The 19,554-nt window shown below is 39.2% G+C and overlaps 1 protein-coding gene across 1 annotated transcript in view; it reads right to left on the bottom strand.

Moving 5' to 3' along the window:
* The window catches only part of DSG2 (desmoglein 2), a 48,168-nt gene that overhangs the window by 15,806 nt on the left and 12,808 nt on the right, over positions 1-19,554 (bottom strand). The window contains exons 3-10 of the mRNA XM_053571668.1: positions 17,252-17,287; positions 15,416-15,550; positions 12,314-12,475; positions 12,034-12,178; positions 10,766-10,932; positions 8,220-8,357; positions 7,918-8,103; positions 918-1,183 (exon numbers count right to left, since the gene is read on the bottom strand). Of these exons, the coding sequence (XP_053427643.1) occupies positions 918-1,183; positions 7,918-8,103; positions 8,220-8,357; positions 10,766-10,932; positions 12,034-12,178; positions 12,314-12,475; positions 15,416-15,550; positions 17,252-17,287 (1,235 nt within the window). The remainder of the gene's footprint in view (positions 1-917; positions 1,184-7,917; positions 8,104-8,219; positions 8,358-10,765; positions 10,933-12,033; positions 12,179-12,313; positions 12,476-15,415; positions 15,551-17,251; positions 17,288-19,554) is intronic.

The raw sequence follows: 19,554 nt of genomic DNA, 5'->3' as shown, positions 1-19,554 counted from the left end.
GTCAACTTACGGAGGTTCTTCTCTATATACCTGAACCTCTTAGTATTTCTGCCTCTAGACAGCAGGCTTGGTTCTGAGATCTAAGATGTAAATTTACTTCAAAAATTAAAAAATTTCATGTAAATCTAAGGTGTCACTATACAGGTGGCCACTCTAGTCCTTTCTAGCACCGTGACAGCCTCTGGCTGGCTCTCAATACATTCTGAGTGAAGATCTCTGTGATCAAAATAAACATTATAAAGGTTCGTTGATCTCTGAAACAAACAGCAAGATTTATGAAGATTAAATCCCAAGATTCATATGTAAACAAAACTGGTTTCCCCATATTAAACTACATCTCGCAACTGTAGTAGAACCTCTATAAGTTGACCACCCATGGGACTGTGACAAACTGGCCAACATATGGAGGTGGTCAATGTAAGGAACGAGGCCCACTGTATTGATTCACACGGGTGGTATGTGTCCGGTCTATGAAAATTATTTCAACTTAAGGTTGTGGTCAATGTAGGGAAGTAGTCAACTATGGAGATTCTACTGAATTGCTCTGAATAACCTTGAGTGAAGTAAAATTCGTTATAAATGTTATCTGCTACATTCTTATCCTCCAATAAAGAACTGAGACAGATTTTTATCAAGTTACTTTCTGAGCTTTCCTGAGTTGTGTTTTAGCTTTTTCTAGCCAGAACTATTTCTGCAAGTAACCCAGCTTCATTCTCATTCCCAGATGGCTGAGGAAAAGCCTTTCTGGTGAAAATTCCTCCTGGTCTCTCAGTTTAACAGGCACAACTTCAGGAAATTTAATCTACAGACCTTTGTGGGACTATCATGCTGCAGTGTGAAAGAATGAAGTGTTCAAATTTAATTACGATTTGTAAAATAATTTACAACGACGAAATGTACTCATAAGGATCTCTCACTTTACGCGCACTGGTTGTCTAGTGTCTTCATCAAAAGGTTCAAATTTTCCGATGACTTGGCCTCGGCTTGATCGATCCGTGCTCTCACTAGCGTGGACCGAGATTGTGCTGCTTCTAAAACGAATGCCTTCCTTCACATCTTTCACTTTCACTTTGATGGGAATGGATGTAGGCTTGTATTTATTCTTAATGGATTTGTGAAAAGCTGCTTTATTAGTGACAATAATACTGAAGTCAAGATTCTTCATTTCTTCATAATCTACTTCCTAGAAAGGAAAAAAACAAAGGGAATTCTTTAAAAAGAGAAAACTAGAACACATGGGATACACACATACATGGTTGTAGTGTTGGGCTTAATAATTTAACACGCAGGAAATACAGCAGCAGTGAGTATTACAACTCCTATATTGATCTCAACTAATTAAAAATTCTCTGTCCATTTGGATATTCACAAAGGGTAAGGATGTCTTGTTAGTATTCCCTTTTTTTTTTTTTTTTGTAGAGACAGAGTTTCACTTTATTGCCCTCAGTATACTGAGTGCCATGGCATCACACAGCTCACAGCAACCTCCAACTCCTGGGCTTAGGCGATTCTCCTGCCTCAGCCTCCCGAGTAGCTGGGACTATAGGCACCCGCCACAACGCCCGGCTATTTTTTGGTTGCAGTTTGGCCGGGGCTGGGTTTGAACCCGCCACCCTTGGCATATGGGGCCGGCGCCCTACTCACTGAGCCACAGGTGCTGCCCCCCAAATTATTTTTCTAAAGGTTAGAACCATTTAAAAAAATATATTCTTGGCTCAGCACCTGTAGCTCAGTGGCTAGGGCGCCAGCCACATACACTGGGGTTGGCGGGTTCAAACCCTGCCCAGGCCTGCCAAATAATAATGACAACAACAACAACAACAAAAATAGCCAGGCGTTGTGGTGGGCACTGTAGTCCCAGCTACTTGGGAGGCTGAGGCAAAAGAATGGCTTAAGCCCAAGAGTTTGAGGTTGCTGTGAGCGGTGATGCCATAGCACTCTACGGAGGGTGATGTAGTGAGACTCTTGCCTCAAAAAAAGAAAAAAAAAGTATATATATATATTCTTAAAAATATCATTTAAATAATGTTTTATTTTTGACAATCTGAGTAATTTTTTTCCTAAAAAAACATTACTACACATTCAATATAAATTAACATTTCTTAAGATGTATTCCATGAGGCTGGGTGCAGCAGCTCACACCTGTAATCCTAGCAAGTCTGGGAGGTCAAGGCGGGTGGATTGCTTGAGCTCAGGAGTTTGAGACCAGCCTAAGCAAGAGTGAGACCCTGTCTCTAAAAACAGCCCAGCATTGTGGTGCGCACCTGTAGTCCCAGCTATTCAGGAGGCTGAAGCAAGAGGATCACTAGAACCCAGGAGTTTGAGGTTGCTGTGAGCTATGATGCCATAGCACTCTACCCAGGGTGACAAAGTGAAACTCTGTCTCAAAAATAAATAAATAAATAAATAAATAAATAAATAAATGTGTTCCATGAGTTCGTTTTGTTGAAAAGGGCTATGTAAGTACTGGTGTCTCTGCCACGTCTGTCCTCTAATTTAGATTTACAGTGCACATTAACAAATCATGAACTTCTGTAATAAAGAAAAAGACAGCGATTTCAAATTTGTTCAAACAAAAAACTAACACCTCTTCTTTTTAGCTTATCTATTATGTTAATATCTGGTTTTATGTTAATTCCACAAAGGATTAACCTTCCTTCAAATGGTTCTTTGTAATATTTACAATGTCCATTTGATATAATCAGTTTATTCCTGTATACGTATTTTATGTCCCAATGCTTCCGTTTTCTTTTTATAAACATTTCCACAGTATTCTCCTTTTCCTTAACCATTTTATCATTAGGCACCTGGGCTATTTGCAATTTTTAAATATAATTAATACTGCTCTGAACATGTTTATACACCTTATTTATCCTCTGTTGATCTATATCCTATTACCAAAAGAATTACCTAAAGTTTATTTAGGTCTTGATGGTTTTTATTTAGTATCCCTGATCATGTAGATGCACTGAATATTTTTGCTTGTTTCTTCAGTACGACAGTAAACACAATAATATTTATGTGAATTATAACAAAACTGTTGAACTTATTTTTTGGATGATTCATTATGAATGTCATTTCCTCTCTGTGGGGCTCTGGATGAATAACAACTTCTGTTCTTTGTAAAATACGGATCACTGGGTTGTTGAGACACAACAGAAAATGGATAGAGAAAATATACTCTTTGTAATTACAAAATCTTTGCAGAAGTTCTTTTAAGTCACTCTTAAACTTGATAGGTTTGTTTTTAGGGTATGATGTACGCAGGATGAGAAATAAATCTCCCAGCCAGATATCATTAGTACTTGAAGGCCAAGACAATGGAAAAAAAAATGCGCTAGGACTAGGGCCACAAAAATGTTTCACAGTATTTGTCATCAATAGCTATAATGCTTCAAAATAAATGGGAAAAATCTTCAGCACCACAAGCAAGATGTCAGGGTATAGACCTCTATTTTCACAACCCTGTCAACATTTTTTATCGTTTCCATTTTTACTATTTTTTAATAGCATTAAAGATTTTAAACTTATTTGTTAATTTTTTAACAAAAACTGTGGATTTTTCTCATGTGATGATTTACTATCTCTATGTCCATAAAATATCTGTTCATTTTTTTGGTCTTTTTTTTGACAGCAATATTGAGATATAATTCAAACACAATAAAATTCACTTATTTTACATGTAAGGCACGATGATTTCTAGTATTTACAACAGTCACTACAGTCTAGTTTTAGAACAGTTCCATCACTCTAAAAAGTTCCTTCATGCCTAGTTGCTATCTAACCCCACTCACACTCCTCACCCTGGGCAATCCCTCTCTGCTTTCTATTCCCAGTTTGCCTTTTCTAGAAATTTTGCATAAAGAGAATCATACAATATGCAGTATTTTGCATCGTACATATTAAGATGTAAGGCTTCTTACATACGGCATTATGTTTTTAAGGTTCATTCATGTTATAGCATGTTATCAGTATTTCACTTTTCATTGTTCACGAGTATTCCATTGTATGAATATAGCACATTTTATTTCTCTACTTAGTAGTTGATGGACACCTGAATTGTTATTAGTAGGAATTATGCTGCAATGAATATCTGCATACCAGTCTTTGTATAGACATATTTTTATTTTTCTTGGGTGGATACCTAGGAATAAAATTATTGGGTCATAGAATAATTACTGTTTAACTTTTAAATAAAACTGCCCAAATGACTATATCATCTTATATTTCTACCAGCAACAAAGTTTCTCTGTTTTCTTGCCAATAATTGGTATAGTGAGTTTTTCTTTTTATTGCTATGGTCTGAATGTTTATAGCCCCCTAAAATTCATATACTGAAATTCTAACCCTTAAAGTGATGCTATTAAGAGGAATGTCTTTTGAGAGGACTTAGGAGTCCTCGTGAAGGGATGAGCTCATTGGTTTCTGTGGGTGCTCACTGGCTTCTCCTCTGTGAGGATATAGAGGGGAGGCTCCACGTCCGGTCAGAAGGCAGCCCCTGCTCAGACACTGCACCTGGTCTTGGACTTCCCAACCTCCACAACCACAAGAAATAAATTCCTGTTGTTTATAAGCTACCAAGATTACAGTATTTTGTTACAGTAGCCTGAATGGATCAAAACGACTTTAGCCCCTCTAGAAGATGTGCAGTGGTAGCTCTCCTCATTTTAATTTCTATTTTCCCCAGTGACTAATGACACTGGATACCTTTTCATGTGCATATTTGCTCTCTGTACATCTTCTTTGTCTAAATTCCTTTCAATGGGATCTGATTACTGTCCTTATAATTTGAAAGCAATTAGGATGACTGATAGAGGCAGTAAATTTCTAATTTTCTCATTCTGTTGCTTTCATTGTAATGTTAATTTCGCTATTTTTCTTTTAAAATCACACCCCTTTTGGTAGAAATCATGACATCCCTTTTTTGTGCTATCACAATATACTAAAAATACAACCATGCATTGCTTAATGATGGGGATACATTCTGAGGAATGAGTTGTTAGGTGATTTCTTCATTGTATGAGTAACATATAGAGTATTCTCACACAAACCTAGATGGTATGGCCTACTACACAACTCGGCTGTAGGTGTATTGCTCTAGGCTACAAGCTTGTACAACACCTCACTGTACTGAATACTATAGGCACTTGTAACACAATAGTTTTTGTGTATTTAAACATACTCAAACACAGAAACGATACAGTAAAAATATGGATTTTTTGTATTTTATTTATTAAATAAACAATGGTATACCTGAATAAGGCACTGACCATGAATAGAGCTGTAGGACAGGCGGTTGTCCTGGGTGAGTCAGTGGGTGAGTGGGGAGTGAATGGGAAGGCGTAGGAATTACTGTACACTACTGCAGACTTTATGAACACTGTATATTTAAGGCTACCTAAATATATAAAAAATATTTTTCTTCAATAATAAATGAACCTTAGCTTATTGTAACTTTTTTACTCTACAAATTTTTAAATTTTTAATGTTTTAACTCTTTTGTAATAACCCTCAGCTTAAAAACAGACATACTATACAGCTATACTAAAATATTTTTCTGTACATCCTCATTCTATAAGCTTTTTTCTACTTTTAATTTTTTTTTTTTACCTTTCTCAACTATTTTGTTAAAACAAAACCACAAACATATACATTTGTCTAGGACTACACAGGGCTGGGTCAGGATCATCAATATCCCCATGGTCCACCTCCACATCTTAGTTCACTGGGAGGTCTTCAGGGCAATAACCCGTCGTCTCCTATGATAAAAATACCTTCATCTGGAATACTTCCTGGAGGAGCTGCCTGAGGCTGCTTTACAGTTAACTATTTTTAATAAGTAGAAGATGTATACTCTAAAATAACAACGAGCACAGGATAGTAAGCACACAAACCAGTAACACAGTAGTTTATGATCATGATCAAGGACAGTAGAACCTCTGTAAGTTGACCACTCAAGGACTGTAACAAACTGGTCAATATGTGGATGGTCAGCATCATGTACTAGGCCTACTGCACTGATTCGTACATGCGGTGCATGTCCAGTCTATGAAAATTAGGTCAACTGAAGGAGGTGGTCAGTGTAGGCAGATGGTCAACTAGGGGGGTTCTACAGAATCGTGTACATAAAACAGCAACTCCAAGTACTGTAAATGTAAAAGTACTATGTGCTGTATGTAAGGGTATGTGCTCTACTTTTCTATGACTTTTAGCACAGTTGGTTTATTTTCACCAGCATCACCACGAACACACGAGTAACGTGTTGTACCACGTCTCTAGACTACGAGAAATTTTCAGCTTCATTATAATCTTAATGAAGATTTATGCGGCTTGTTATGAGGCATATGTCTGTACTTCCATTCTAACACCTCTACTATTCATCAATGTATTGACTGTTTCTCCTGATGACTTTTCTTTTTTCTGTTGCAGCAGCAGTCTGTCATCAAAGTGACTGGCTTTTATATCTCAAGCATCTGGCCTGGCTGCACCTACAATTGATGACTAAAAATTATGTCTATTTCTTTTTAAGTAGATACATTTTTTTGCCGCTGGTGACACTACCCATTTCTTCAATAATCATAAAATATGTCTTCCCTTAAAACATGAACTAATGTTATTCAATTTTTCTCTGCTTTAAAAAGGTAGTTTAAATGCATATAGTGCCTATTGGTAAGTGCTGATAGCTATGACCATGAAACTTTAAGTTCCTTCTTTCCTATTTGTTATACATGTATATTATCTCCATTCTTCTTTCCACTGTTAAGATTTTTACCTAGTTATATATGAAGTTTTTATGAAAAGTTGGAAACTTCTGGAACCAATTCTTGCTGGTGTGTAACTTAATGAAATAGTATTTTGAAAGCTATAGCTTTGCATTTTAATTTAAAATCTGGTAAGGCAATTTTTACCTAAACCATTTAAAAATGGATTGATGTTATACCTTGTTTATTTTGTTACCTACAACTCCATCTTGTAATTTTTGTTTAAAAAGTTCTGTGAGGATTATAAGATCCAGAGGCATAAGACCCATATGCTTAGGAAGACTAATCCAATTTTTCCTTCACTGATTCAATTAAGCACAAGAGATTAGGACACTTTATTTTCCAATGTGACTCATACTACTTATCTTAGAATCGTAAGTGGATTTTTGTTAAAAAGACAAGTTCCTGAGCCTTATCCAGTGAGACTTTTTGATGGGAACCGGGATCTGCGTTTTTAAAACATATCATTACTAGGTGCTTCTTGGACTGAAGTATCAAGTTATCAGTTCTTGTTTTCAGATGTTATTTGTAAGGTTTGGCTTTACTATTTTTTTTGTAGAGACAGAGTCTCACTTTATAGCCCTCGGTAGAGTGCCATGGCCTCATACAGCTCACAGCAACCTCCAACTCCTGGGCTTAAGCGATTCTCTTGCCTCAGCCTCCCAAGTAGCTGGGACTACAGGCGCCCGCCACAACGCCCAGCAATTTTTTTGGTTGCAGTTTGGCTGGGGCAGGGTTTGAACCCGCCACCCTCGGTATATGGGGCCGGCGCCTTACCGACTGAGCCACAGGCGCCGCCCTAGCTTTAGTATTAAGTAGATAAAAATAAGACACAGTAAGTGACGGGATATTCCACAAGGACAGTAAGTTATGGCGTGAGAATGCTGCTGTCAGATATGGGTGGCAAGCAAGAAATGGGGGAGGCAATGACCATGCTACTGCATGCCGTCCGGCTAGGTGACAGTCCTCAGGCCTGAATTTGAACTGTAGTGTGACCACCTTCCAACCATAACACTCGGGCAAACAGGGATGGCCCGTCTTGAACAATTGTGGTGCCAGGTAAGTTTGCAAAGCACTTGCGTTTGGGGGTCAAAATGCATCCGATTCCTCTCCAGCACCAGCTTGCCCATCCCTGTTTTTAACACTCATTACTTACCTTAATAAGGGTCACGATGCCTTCATTAGTTTGAGCATCTGTTTCTATGTGAAAGTAACCCCCTTCATTTCCAGATGCAAATGTGAAGTTGGCTAACCAGTTATCGGAGCCGACTTCATCTGCGTCAAACACTTTTATGCGCATGACTTCCACATTGACCTGATTTTCTTCAACCGCCCCTTCATACTGCAAAACATGAACATGCGATTTGTACCCTAAGGTAATACAAACTTCAGTCACACATTTTTAGTTAAAATTAAAAAATAAATAAATAGGTACACTTATATAAGAATAATATTTACCATTTCATTTTCCACTACCGGTATGTTGTCATTGACATCCAAAATACGAATCTGAACTTGAGCTTGTTTCACTGGCTTATCCGTTATTTGTCCATTGCCATCTCTTGCTTCTACCGTCAAAGAATAGCTGCTGTGTTCCTGCAATGAGAAATATCTGACTGGGGTGAACATGAATTGCTCCCCAATTTGCCTTTCTGGCTTTAGTACACTTTATCATTAGGAAATGTATCACAGCATATTTTATTCATAAGTAAGTTTCATGACCTACTGTTATTTGTGTAAAGACCCTATTTATAGTTAGAGCTTTTGTTGGAGGACAGAAAAACCTAGGGGAGTTGTTGATAGTCAAATTCTTAGATAAAGTGATATTGTCAGAAGAAAATCCGTACAAAGGAGCACTACTGAAAATCTACTTTGTTCTACTATGAACGCCATGGCAGGGATGCATGAGTTGGTTCTTTCCACCCCATACTTTATTCTCAAGTGGGAAAACCTGGTCTCAAAAAACTTGAATTGCATTCTCCAGAAATACGATTCCTAGCAAATGGGTGCTCGAGAACAATGGCTCACATTTCACTCAAGAGTGAACTCTTCTCTTCCACAAGGTCCCCTTACTACAGCTCCGCTGGGCACGGCTGGAGTTTAGGGAGGGCAGCCAGTGCCCATGCTTGAGTCCTGTGTGGACAGAACCGCTCCATGAATGGCAGGACAACCAGAGCTCTGGAGCCAGCCACCTTGGTCCCCGTTCTGGCATCGTCATTTATGACCTGTGTTGGACACATACTTAGTCCCTCTGCCCTTCGGGTTCTTTATGTGTAAAATGGGGATAAGTGGATCAGCTTCACAGGTTTCTATGTGGTTTAAATGGGTTCCACACAAAGGGTTTAGAACACCTGGCACGTGGTAAATGCCCAGGAAGCATCAGCCATCATTAGTGGCAAACTTGCCATACATCAGAGATGGCTGCTTGTTAAAAAAAAAAAGAAAATCACACTACTAATTGAAAGTAATACTTTTATATTCTAATATTAAGTGAAAAGGTATATACTTTAGGCACAATGATATATTTTTTTTTTTTTGTAGAGACAGAGTCTCACTGTACCGCCCTCGGTAGAGTGCCGTGGCGTCACACAGCTCACAGCAACCTCTAACTCTTGGGCTTACGCGATTCTCTTGCCTCAGCCTCCCGAGCAGCTGGGACTACAGGCGCCCGCCACAACGCCCGGCTATTTTTTTTTATTGCAGTTTGGCCGGGGCTGGGTTTGAACCCGCTACCCTCGGTATATGGGGCCGGCGCCTTACTCACTGAGCCACAGGCGCCGCCCGGCACAATGATATTTTTTAATTTACAAAAGTCCCAACAGAAATACTGGACACAATCCTTCCTATCTGGGCAGAGTGAATAATTTTTTCATTAATACTAAATACAATGCACTTGGATGAGGATTGATATCTGATGACAACATTTTTCTCTTGTACATTGTTAAGATCTTCATGTGTGCAGTATTTAAAAATCTTCCACCTTCCCCTTTTACTTAAAATTTTCTCTTTGAGTTAGAAATGCAGTGAAATGTTTGAGAGAACAGCCTTTCTAGAAAACCTACTCCACAATTTCCCTTCAATTTTAGATTTACAATACATTGAATTCCTTCCTTTACAATATTTTTATTCTCTAAGACCCCCCATTTTCACCCCTGCATAAGTATTAGCAGTTGGAGAAGGTGCCTGGCGTTTCATTAGAGAACCACAGACTGAGGAATGTTGCTTTAGGACTCTCTGATGAGCACAAGCCTGGTTACAGAGGCCTCAGAACAGTGTTATTTTCATGTGTTTTTTGTTTTGAGACAGGGTCTCATTCTGTTTCCTGGGCTGGAATGCCGTGGTGTCATCATAGCTCACTGTAGCCTCAAACTCCTGGGTTCAAGAGATACTCCTGCCGTGGCCTCCCAAAGTGCTTGGATTACAGGTGTCAGCCACTGTACCCAAACTACGTAATTTTATTTTATTGTATTTTATTTTTGCAGTTTTTGGCCAGGGCTGGGTTAGAACCCGCCACCTCTGACATATGGGGCCGGCGCCCCAGTCTTTGAGCCACAGGCGCCACCACAGCCTACGTAATTTTAAATCTTTGGTAGCCACATTTTAAAAAAGAAGCTGGTAATATTAATTTTAAATGAGTACACATATTTTATTTAACTCATAAGAACCAAAATACTATCAATCTTAGCATGTGATCAACATAAAAATATTAGTGTTATTTCATATTCTTTTTTTCATACTAAATCTTTCAAATCTGGCACATATTTTACACATCTCAACATGCCTATATCACGTGTCAATTTGCAAGTTACATTTCAAGTACTCAACAGCCACATGTGGCTAATGGTTATTACACTGGACAGCTCATCCCTAAAAGAGAACAATGCCAAGAGTTAGCTTTGAATGATGAATGCAGAAGAAAATAAGGAATTTAGAAAAGAATAATACAGAGGCTGCAAAGGATAAGAGAGAGTTTAAAAGACAGGTAACAAAAAATATTAACTAACCTCTCTGTCCAAAGTAATACTGGTTGTGTAAATCTCTCCTGTATCTTTATTCAGGTAGAACACTGGAGGGTAAGCTGGCTCCTGAGACACGATTCTGTAGGAAATCTTGGAATTCATAGTATTGGGCTCATCTGCGTCTGTGGCATTGATCTTCATCACAAGTGTATCTGGCATCAGAAATAAAGGTGTCCAAGATGAAACTCAACTTTCAGCACACCTATTTATGTTACGTGTGTTATTTTATTAATAATTTTGGCTTGTTCCGAAAAAGGATTTCAAGGGCTTATCAAAATCACATGCAGTTTACCATGATCATAAATTTAGCTAAATGAGGAAGTAAGAGTGTACAGGATTAGGAAAAAGAAGATAAGGGTAAGGCCAGGGTCAGGGTCAAGTCCTGAGAAAGTGCTATAGGAGGGCACAGGTTTGTTTATAATGATACTAACAGCCAATACAAAGAAAAACACGAGCAGATACATGAACCTGGTACTTATTAAGATACAAACAAATCAAGAGAAGCATAACTATTCTCCCTTATGATTCTTTTTTTTTTTTGGTAGAGACAGTCTCACTTTATCACCCTCAGTAGAGTGCCATGGCATCACACAGCTCACAGCAACCTCCAGCTCCTGGGCTTAAGCGATTCTCTTGCTTCAGCCTCCCGAGTAGCTGGGACTACAGGCGCCCGCCACAACGCCCAGCTATTTTTTGGTTTGCAGTTCAGCCGGGGCCGGGTTTGAACACGCCACCCTCGGTATATGGGGTCGGCGCCCTACCGACTGAGCCACAGGCGCCGCCCCCTTCCTTATGATTCTTTATAAATCTCTCCCTTGAGTCCTAAAATAGAGCACTGTATCAGACAATGTTGTCAATAAATTTCACAGTAAAAACAATATAAGTCGGAAGTTAGTACACCATAGTTAGAGAGCCAAAGCCGGCCAGCCACCTGTTCATGGAAATAAAGTTTTATTGGAACACAGCCAGGCTCTTTTGTTTACATACCGTCCATGGCTGCTTTCCTGCTACAGGGCAGGGCTGAGTAGCTGCTACAGACTCCTTACCTGTCCCCTCAATCTACCGCATCTGCTCCAAGGGTAAAAAAGGTGACATGTAGATAAGCAGTTCTGAACCTAGAGCAATAGGTTTCTTATTATTTGTCCTGTGGGTAAAACTCAATTTGCATTAAGATGTGAGATTTAGTGTTCATTTACCCAGTGGGGATAAAATGACTTTGGGCGTTTATTCACAAAGAAATAATAGACTCTTACGTGCTGTACTCAACTCTGCAACAGACCCAACAAAGACGTCCTGCGTGAACACCGGCTCATTGTCATTGATATCAAGAACTCTAATGCGAAGTTCTATTGGTTTCTCTAGGTTGTTTCCTCTCTCATCCAAAGCATAACCTACTAGCTGAAATCATGACATAAATAATAAATAAGGTTAGCTGTAAGCTAATGTAACGGAACTACCATCCTATAAAAAAATAACAAAACAAATTATACCTATCGCCAAAGAAAAACCACAAAAATGTAGAACCATTCTTACCAAAAAAAATGGTGTTTCTTCTCGGTCGAGGATGCTGGTAACATTCAATTCTCCAGTGTCTTTGTTAAAGACAAATATACCAAAAGGTGGCTCTGTAATCCCTTTTCCAGTGTATTTGTATGTAATTTTTACTCCTCTTTCCTCTGCGATATCAGAATGTATCTAACACAAAAATAACAGAGGAATGTTTCAGGTATGTCCTGAAAAGAGCTTAGATGGGCCTGGAAAATTTTTAAAGATCATTAATTAAATTATTTTCAAAAAAAGTTCAAAGCACTTCTTTGTAAGCAAGTATATTCTGTTTTTTACTTTTTTAAATCAACATAATTTAAGTGTGCCCAGAAGTATGTCTGTGGGTTAAAGTGTACTGTGAGATTAAAAAAGGTTGAAAACACTGCTCTATAATTTACTACACTTAATCTCAGCCAAAATGTCGAGAGGTGAGTCTCTATAATTTACAGGTAAATATTTTTATTTGACAATTTCCCTTAAAGTTGTCAGGCTGTTGATGGGAGGAGACAGCTTAGCACAAGTGCATGTGCTGGTTCAGAGAACTTGGGTGCTAATCCTGCCTCAGCCACGCACTAGTTGTGTGACACTGAGTTAGTTAACCTTTCTGGTGCCTCAGACTCCTTCTGTATAAAATGGAGAAGATAATACTACATACCTGTTAGCATTACTGTGAAATTAAGACATAGTTGGGGGACCTCTTAGGGGAAGGGAGTAGATTTTAAATTTAGCATGTAAGGTAAAAACTGCAGAGTGAAAATCACCTTCATAAATCTATCCAGTGGTCTGCAAAGTATAAACTAGGCTGTTTCCCACAGAAGGACTAAAACAGTCAAATGCTTTCTCTGCTTGGAAGCCATCAGCCAACTAATAATGTTTACAATCTATTGGGTCTTCTATACTTATATGTTATCCTCCACAAACAATTTTATTTGGGTCTCTAATTCTTCACTAGTAAATATTTCTGTGGCCCCTGTTGGTCCCTCTACTTCTTCCTTCAGACGCCAAACTATCACTCCCTCCCTGCCCAGCGAGTTCTAACTTAAGAATCAATTACATGTTCTTCCCACTGCTTCTCAACCATCACTGGGACTGAGGCTGATGCTAGGAAAAACTGAGGGAGCAGCAGATGGGGCCTCCGACCTCCGGCCTTGCCAGCTCTGCTCCTAGAGTGGAATGGTGGATCTGGGACCGCCACGTGGTTACGTTTCACTGGATTTCTGACTCTCTTTCTGTGTCAAACTCATGCATCTACACATAAGTTAGAAATAAAACAGGAACTGAGTGTGGACAGAACTGTTGGTTCATATATGCATATGCACGCAAGCATACACACACACACACACACACACACACACACACATATGCATACATTTCCTAAGGTCTGGAAGATAGGCAACTATTGACGATTCTGCTCTAGGTAGAGAATTCGGAGAGTTGGGAAAATTTAACAAGATCTTTTGCTTTTTGTATAAATTTTACTCTTAATAACTTAATTAAAATGATACATAAGTCAAATCTACTAAGTGTTGAGTATAAATGTCATAACGCAATAATTAAGAAAGGGCGGTGAAGGCTATGTTAACCAGTTAGTTGCAACTATTTCAAATTGTATATAAAACCAGCACATTGTACCCCATAAATGCATTCATGTATACAGCTATGATTTAATTAAAAAATTATATATAAAATTAATTTTATATATAATTAAAATTAGTAAGAACAACAGCTAACACTTGTTAAACTCTAAGGAAGCAATGTATTTTAGGGAAATCTATGGGTCAGGTATCTCAAAAGGGCAAGCCAAAGCAAAATAAAATGTAGTTACTTCAACACATACTGTTATGTAAAGCTAGGCATAAAACATCTGGATTTTTGAAGGCTTTTATGAAAAAAGCATGTTGCTGGAAAAGAAAACTGTTGTCTTGTCCTCCATAGCTACTATTTTTTCAAAAAGAACGGAATGATGGGGAAACACCTGCATGTGAACACGTGTTCATCCCCACAGTTATTTACTGCGCACCACGCAGCATCTGAGCTGTGAGTCCTGAGGAGTAAACCCCGCCCTCAACGGGCTTATCCTACTGAGACGGAACAAGCAAGCGATACACAGCGTGATGTCCAGTAGCAGAATCTGAAGACAGAAGTAAAAGCAAGGCAGGAGGAAGGAGATGGCACTTGAGCAGAAGCTCGATGATGTGCTATCTTACAGACACCTGGGGGGAGAATATTCCAGGCAGAAGGAACGCCAGGTGTGAAGAGGTGGTGGCTGGAATGAGCTTGTGGTCAGTTTCTGGGATGTAGTGTAAACAAGGGGAGTGACAGGTGCCAAGGTCAGAGAGGAGGCCAAGGCCAGCTGATCATATGGGCTCTTGCAGGCGAGAGTAAGTTTACTTCTTCAGTTAAACTGGGAAGCTACCGAAAGCGTCTCACTAAGGGGTAAACGTGCTGTGGTCTGTCTGCACTCCGGCTCCTACTGTAGAGTGGACTTTGTGTGTGGCAGAGGTGGGGAGCTGGCAAAAGGGAAAGCAGGAGACAGGGCAGGGGCTCTCGTGGTAACAGATGCAGGTCAGAGACGATGCTGGTGACGTGGACCAAGGCCACAGCCATGGAGTTGAAGACACCAGGCAGATCTGGATTATGTTTTGGGGTATCGCACAATTTATCAAAAAGCTGGACATTTTGAGAGTGAAAGCACAGATAGTATAATAATTACTAATCCAGGCCTGTCCTGGGTCAATCATCACCCTACCTATGAGACATCAGTTCAATTTGAAAACAGCATTTTATGACAGCATCTTCTTTTGAACACTGTAACACTGTCTTAAACCAAGATTAAAATAGTACCAGATACTTTGACTCTTGGTTGAATCAAAACTCAAAATTTATATATATATATATATATATATATATTTGTCAATGGTACTGCATCTTCTGGAATGGGAAAGAACATCTTAAAGCTGACACTTTATGCTAAAAAGTAATCTCTGCTAATTTTCAGGTACATTCCTTAAATTTTATAGCGAACATAAAAATCCTTTCACATCATATTTTAATCCCATGCATATTTCACGTTCCTCTTTAGAAGGTTACCTTGGCGATTGGATTCTTTTTGGACAGATCTTCTCCCTCCCGAAGAGCCACCGGGGCTGTGATCCAGGCCCGCTTTTGCCGCACTAAGTGAGCATGCTTAGGAGGTGACTTATTTTCATTGCTTGTGTTTAAGGCCTACAACAATAAAATATTACCCCACAAATTATTATGTATCATAAACATAAAACATCAGTATGGTATCCTATAATTTGCTAAACTTCAAAAATAGTGCAAATTTTAAGGTAGGTTTCATATTTCTTATCGGGTTTCCTTTGCAAAGAGGAAAATACAAATATTCTAGCACGCTCAGTAAGTGTTCAAGAGAATGTCTCCAAACCAGTAAAGCAGGAGGGTTTTGTTTTTAACAGTAAAGAAATACTTCCCAAGGTGAAGAGTTTAAAAGGCTTAAGAGAAATTTAGTGGCCTAACAAACTGGCAATTTAAAACAGACCATGTCAAAATTTTTTTAACTAATTAAAAATGAAATTTCAATTACTGTGGTTGTTGATAGTTTAAAAATGAATTATCAAATGTTTTAAGCTAAATCTTAGTAACCTGTTGATAGAAATTTGACAAAAACTGGTAAAATTGCCAGTTAATAAATGTATTATTTTCAGGATTGGGTAAAGGATTAAATTTACAATCTTTTCTTTATATAACCCTGTGAAAAGTTTCTATAGAATTACTGGCTGGATTGTATAGGTAAATATATATTTTATCCAAGGAAAACTTCAATACAGCTGACCTAAGTATTTTAAGATTAGACCTGATTATTATACTAGGTTTATTTATTACTCATTTTGTTGTTTACATATTTTTAAATTTCAGAATATTTACACTGGTTATACTAGGTTATTAGTTTTTTAGCTTTTCCTTTCTTTTTTTTTTTTAACTAAGTTACCCAGGCGGGAGTGCACAGTGGCTATTCATGGGTGCAATCATAGTGTGCTACAGCCTTGAACTCCTGGGCTCAAAGGAGTTCAAGCAATATTCCTGCCTCTGCCTCCCAAGCAGCTGGAACTGTAGGTACATGCCACCATGCCCAGCAGCTTTGTTTTTATTTGAAAAACTTTTTCTATAACTTAAATTTAAGTTATATAACAAAACCCTACTAACATTAAAATTTATGATATAAAAATAGAAAACTTCTATTTTTTTACTCATACATATTTTGGAGTTCACTGTTAGAAGCTTGACGATTATCTTTTCTCATCTTAACTACTTACACATGTATACACACAGAAATAGATATTTTTCCTACGAAATGGACTTAGACTATATATCTTGTTCTGTTTCTTAATTTTTTTTTTTTTTACATCATGCCCATTCTTTCCTATACTATAAATCGTTTAACATTCTGCTAGTAAACATTCAGTTTGTCAAAAATACTGCATCGAATATCCATGGATATATTCCTCTGCACGTATTTGAATGAAACTGCTGGGTACAAGGCAATGTTTCTTATTGTGGTAAAGCACGGCCAACCTGACCACCATAAAATTAAACCTCTGAGTCCAAATTATAGAAATAATACCCTTGGCTTCTTTTTTTTGTTTGGAAACAGTCTCAACCTGTTGCCCTGGGTAGAGTGCAGTGGCGTCCCAGCTCACAGAAACCACAAACTCCTGGGCCCAAGCGATTTTCTTGCCTCAATCTCTCAAGTAGCTGGGACTATAGGTGCCCGCCACAACGCCCGGCTAGTTTTTGGTTGCAGCCATCATTGCGGTTTGGCAGGCCTGGGTTGGATTCAAATCTGCCAGCTCTGGTATATGTGGCTGGAGCCTTAGCTGTGTGAGCTACAGGCGCTGGCGCCAAGCCATACCCTTGGCTTCTTACCTCGAAGTGAAGTCCATTTCCAAAGTTAAAGCAGATCTGTAAAACAAAATTATTTAGTTGATTTTTAATACAAGCTATCATTCAATTCAGTTGAAAATAATTGTGAGTGAACAACCTCGCCTTAAATATCATAGACACCTTTTTAAGAAAAAGGGATTAACCACCACTATCTTTGGTCAAAAGAAACAAACTTTGATTTTCCTCTTTGCCTTCCCCTAACACCCACAGCCAGAGGAAGACTCTGCATTCTCCTTGATTCACACTGCCTTTTCCAGAAAACAACTTGCATTTTTTTTAAAAAGCAAAATAATCTGCCTTGTGAAATCTTTTTTTTTTTTTTTTTTTGGCCGGGGCTGGGTTTGAACCCGCCACCTTCGACTTATGGGACCGGCGCTCTACCACTTTGAGCCACAGGCACCGCCCCTGCCTTGTGAAATCTTAAAGACGTCCTCCAAACCTTTGCTCCTTACCCTGTGGTTTCATCTTGTGTGTGTTCAGGACCCACTTACCCCTCCTCAAGGTCCTTGGTAGGTGTGCCCTCACCCCCTACCAAATCTCACCATCGCCACGGGTCACACACACACAACTGCCCATGTTCTGACTTCTCCGTTCCTCACCTACCTCAGTCCCACCAACCACCACCCTCTTTGGTTCTTTACAGGCGCTGTCACCACTGGACTTCCTCATTTCACAGCACTGTTCTAAATACAGTCAAGTGTATTATGAAATCTGTTGAATAAACTCCTATCCTGCTTCTTGATATTTTCAGTTTATGAAGATTTAGTTAATACACTTGGGATAGATGCCATTTTCTGTATCTATGTTAAACTAAAAAGTTAGAGAAATGTTTATCTTTAAATCGAGGGTGTGGTGCCATCTACAGAACACAGCACAGCACCCACTGCAGTAGCCTGAGGGGAGAAGTGAGGCAAAACTGCCCCAGGTGAGAACTTCTGGTCTAAATTAAGACCGTGTTCTGTTGAGATAGAGTCCCATGGCAACAATTATATACTTCATAACAGAGTGAAGATGGTAACTAACTCCAATCAACAAACAGTTCCACAGTTGACAGAAAGTTGGTGCAATTCTCTGGGGATTTTTTTTTTCTATTTTTATTTATTTATTTATATATTTATTGTTAAATCACAGCTGTGTACATTCTCTTGGGCATTTTTATTGTACAATGAACACAGAGCAAATATTTCAGTCCATCATTCCTCTGCCAGTAGGAGAAATGTTTCCAGAAATTTTGGGTTTTCAAAACAGGGCTGAGGTGGGGGGTAGGGACTGCAGATGAGCGCCACTGGCATCAGTGCGTTGAGATCAGAGATGTTGCCAAACATTCTACAATGCACAGGGCAGCCCCTACCGCCGAGCAGCATTATCTGGTCCCAAAGGGCACGGTGCTGAGGTTATGAAGCTCTGGCCACATTTCTCTGATTGGAAATTGTTGTATCCATCAGGGTCGGGATGGTCACACAAGTACCTGAGGACCAGGGAGATGAAGCACATTTCCCACTTGGTGGTCTACACTGGGAGCATGAACAGAATAAGACAACACGCTCTGCCTTCAGTCCCCCTTCCCTCTCCTGGCTCTTCCCTTTGAACATGTCCATTCTGTGAGGTTGAGTGACCTGGGGCTGATGTAAAGGTGTTTCGAGCACTGGAAGGGTGCCTGGACAAGGTGACCATTATGGTTTCTTCCAATACTAAAACTCAGACTCTTTTTTTCTCACTTGGAACTTGGGGACAGAAAAATGTCATGTGTAACATGCCTGTAAGACTGAAGGGAAAAATAAGCTGCTGGTTCTTGTACTCAAAGAAGTAATGTTTTCAGATGAAACAGAAAAACCCTTCAGAAGTTTTTTCTATTTATTAAATGTTAAAAAAGAAATTGGGGGGGGGCGGGGAGCTGGGTGTGATGGCTCACGCCTATAATCCTAGCACTTAGGAGGCTGAGGCAGGTGGATTGCTTGAGCTCAGAAGTTCGAGACCAGCCTCAGCAATAATGAGACCTTGTCTCTAAAAACAGCCAGGTGTTGTGGCGGGTACCTGTAGCTGCTTTGGGAGGCTGAGAAGTGAAGTACTTGACCCAGGAGTTTGAGGATGCTGTGAGCTATGACACCATGGCACTCTACTCAGAATGACAAAGGCTGTCTCCAAAAAATGTCTACTGTTGGATCCTGTACATCCTGTAAAAACTGGACTTCCTGGCAAGAAAAAGATTTTTTTTTGGCAGAGGCATAAGGGAAGGTCAAATATCACACTGCAAAAATACATCAGTCAAAGCACTCTTTGTTCCT

The sequence above is a fragment of the Nycticebus coucang genome, chromosome 19 (genome assembly GCF_027406575.1).
Source record: "Nycticebus coucang isolate mNycCou1 chromosome 19, mNycCou1.pri, whole genome shotgun sequence".
Taxonomy (NCBI): domain Eukaryota; kingdom Metazoa; phylum Chordata; class Mammalia; order Primates; family Lorisidae; genus Nycticebus; species Nycticebus coucang.
The sequence above is the reverse complement of the archived record's forward strand: the minus strand, read 5'-3'. Positions and strand labels throughout refer to the sequence as shown.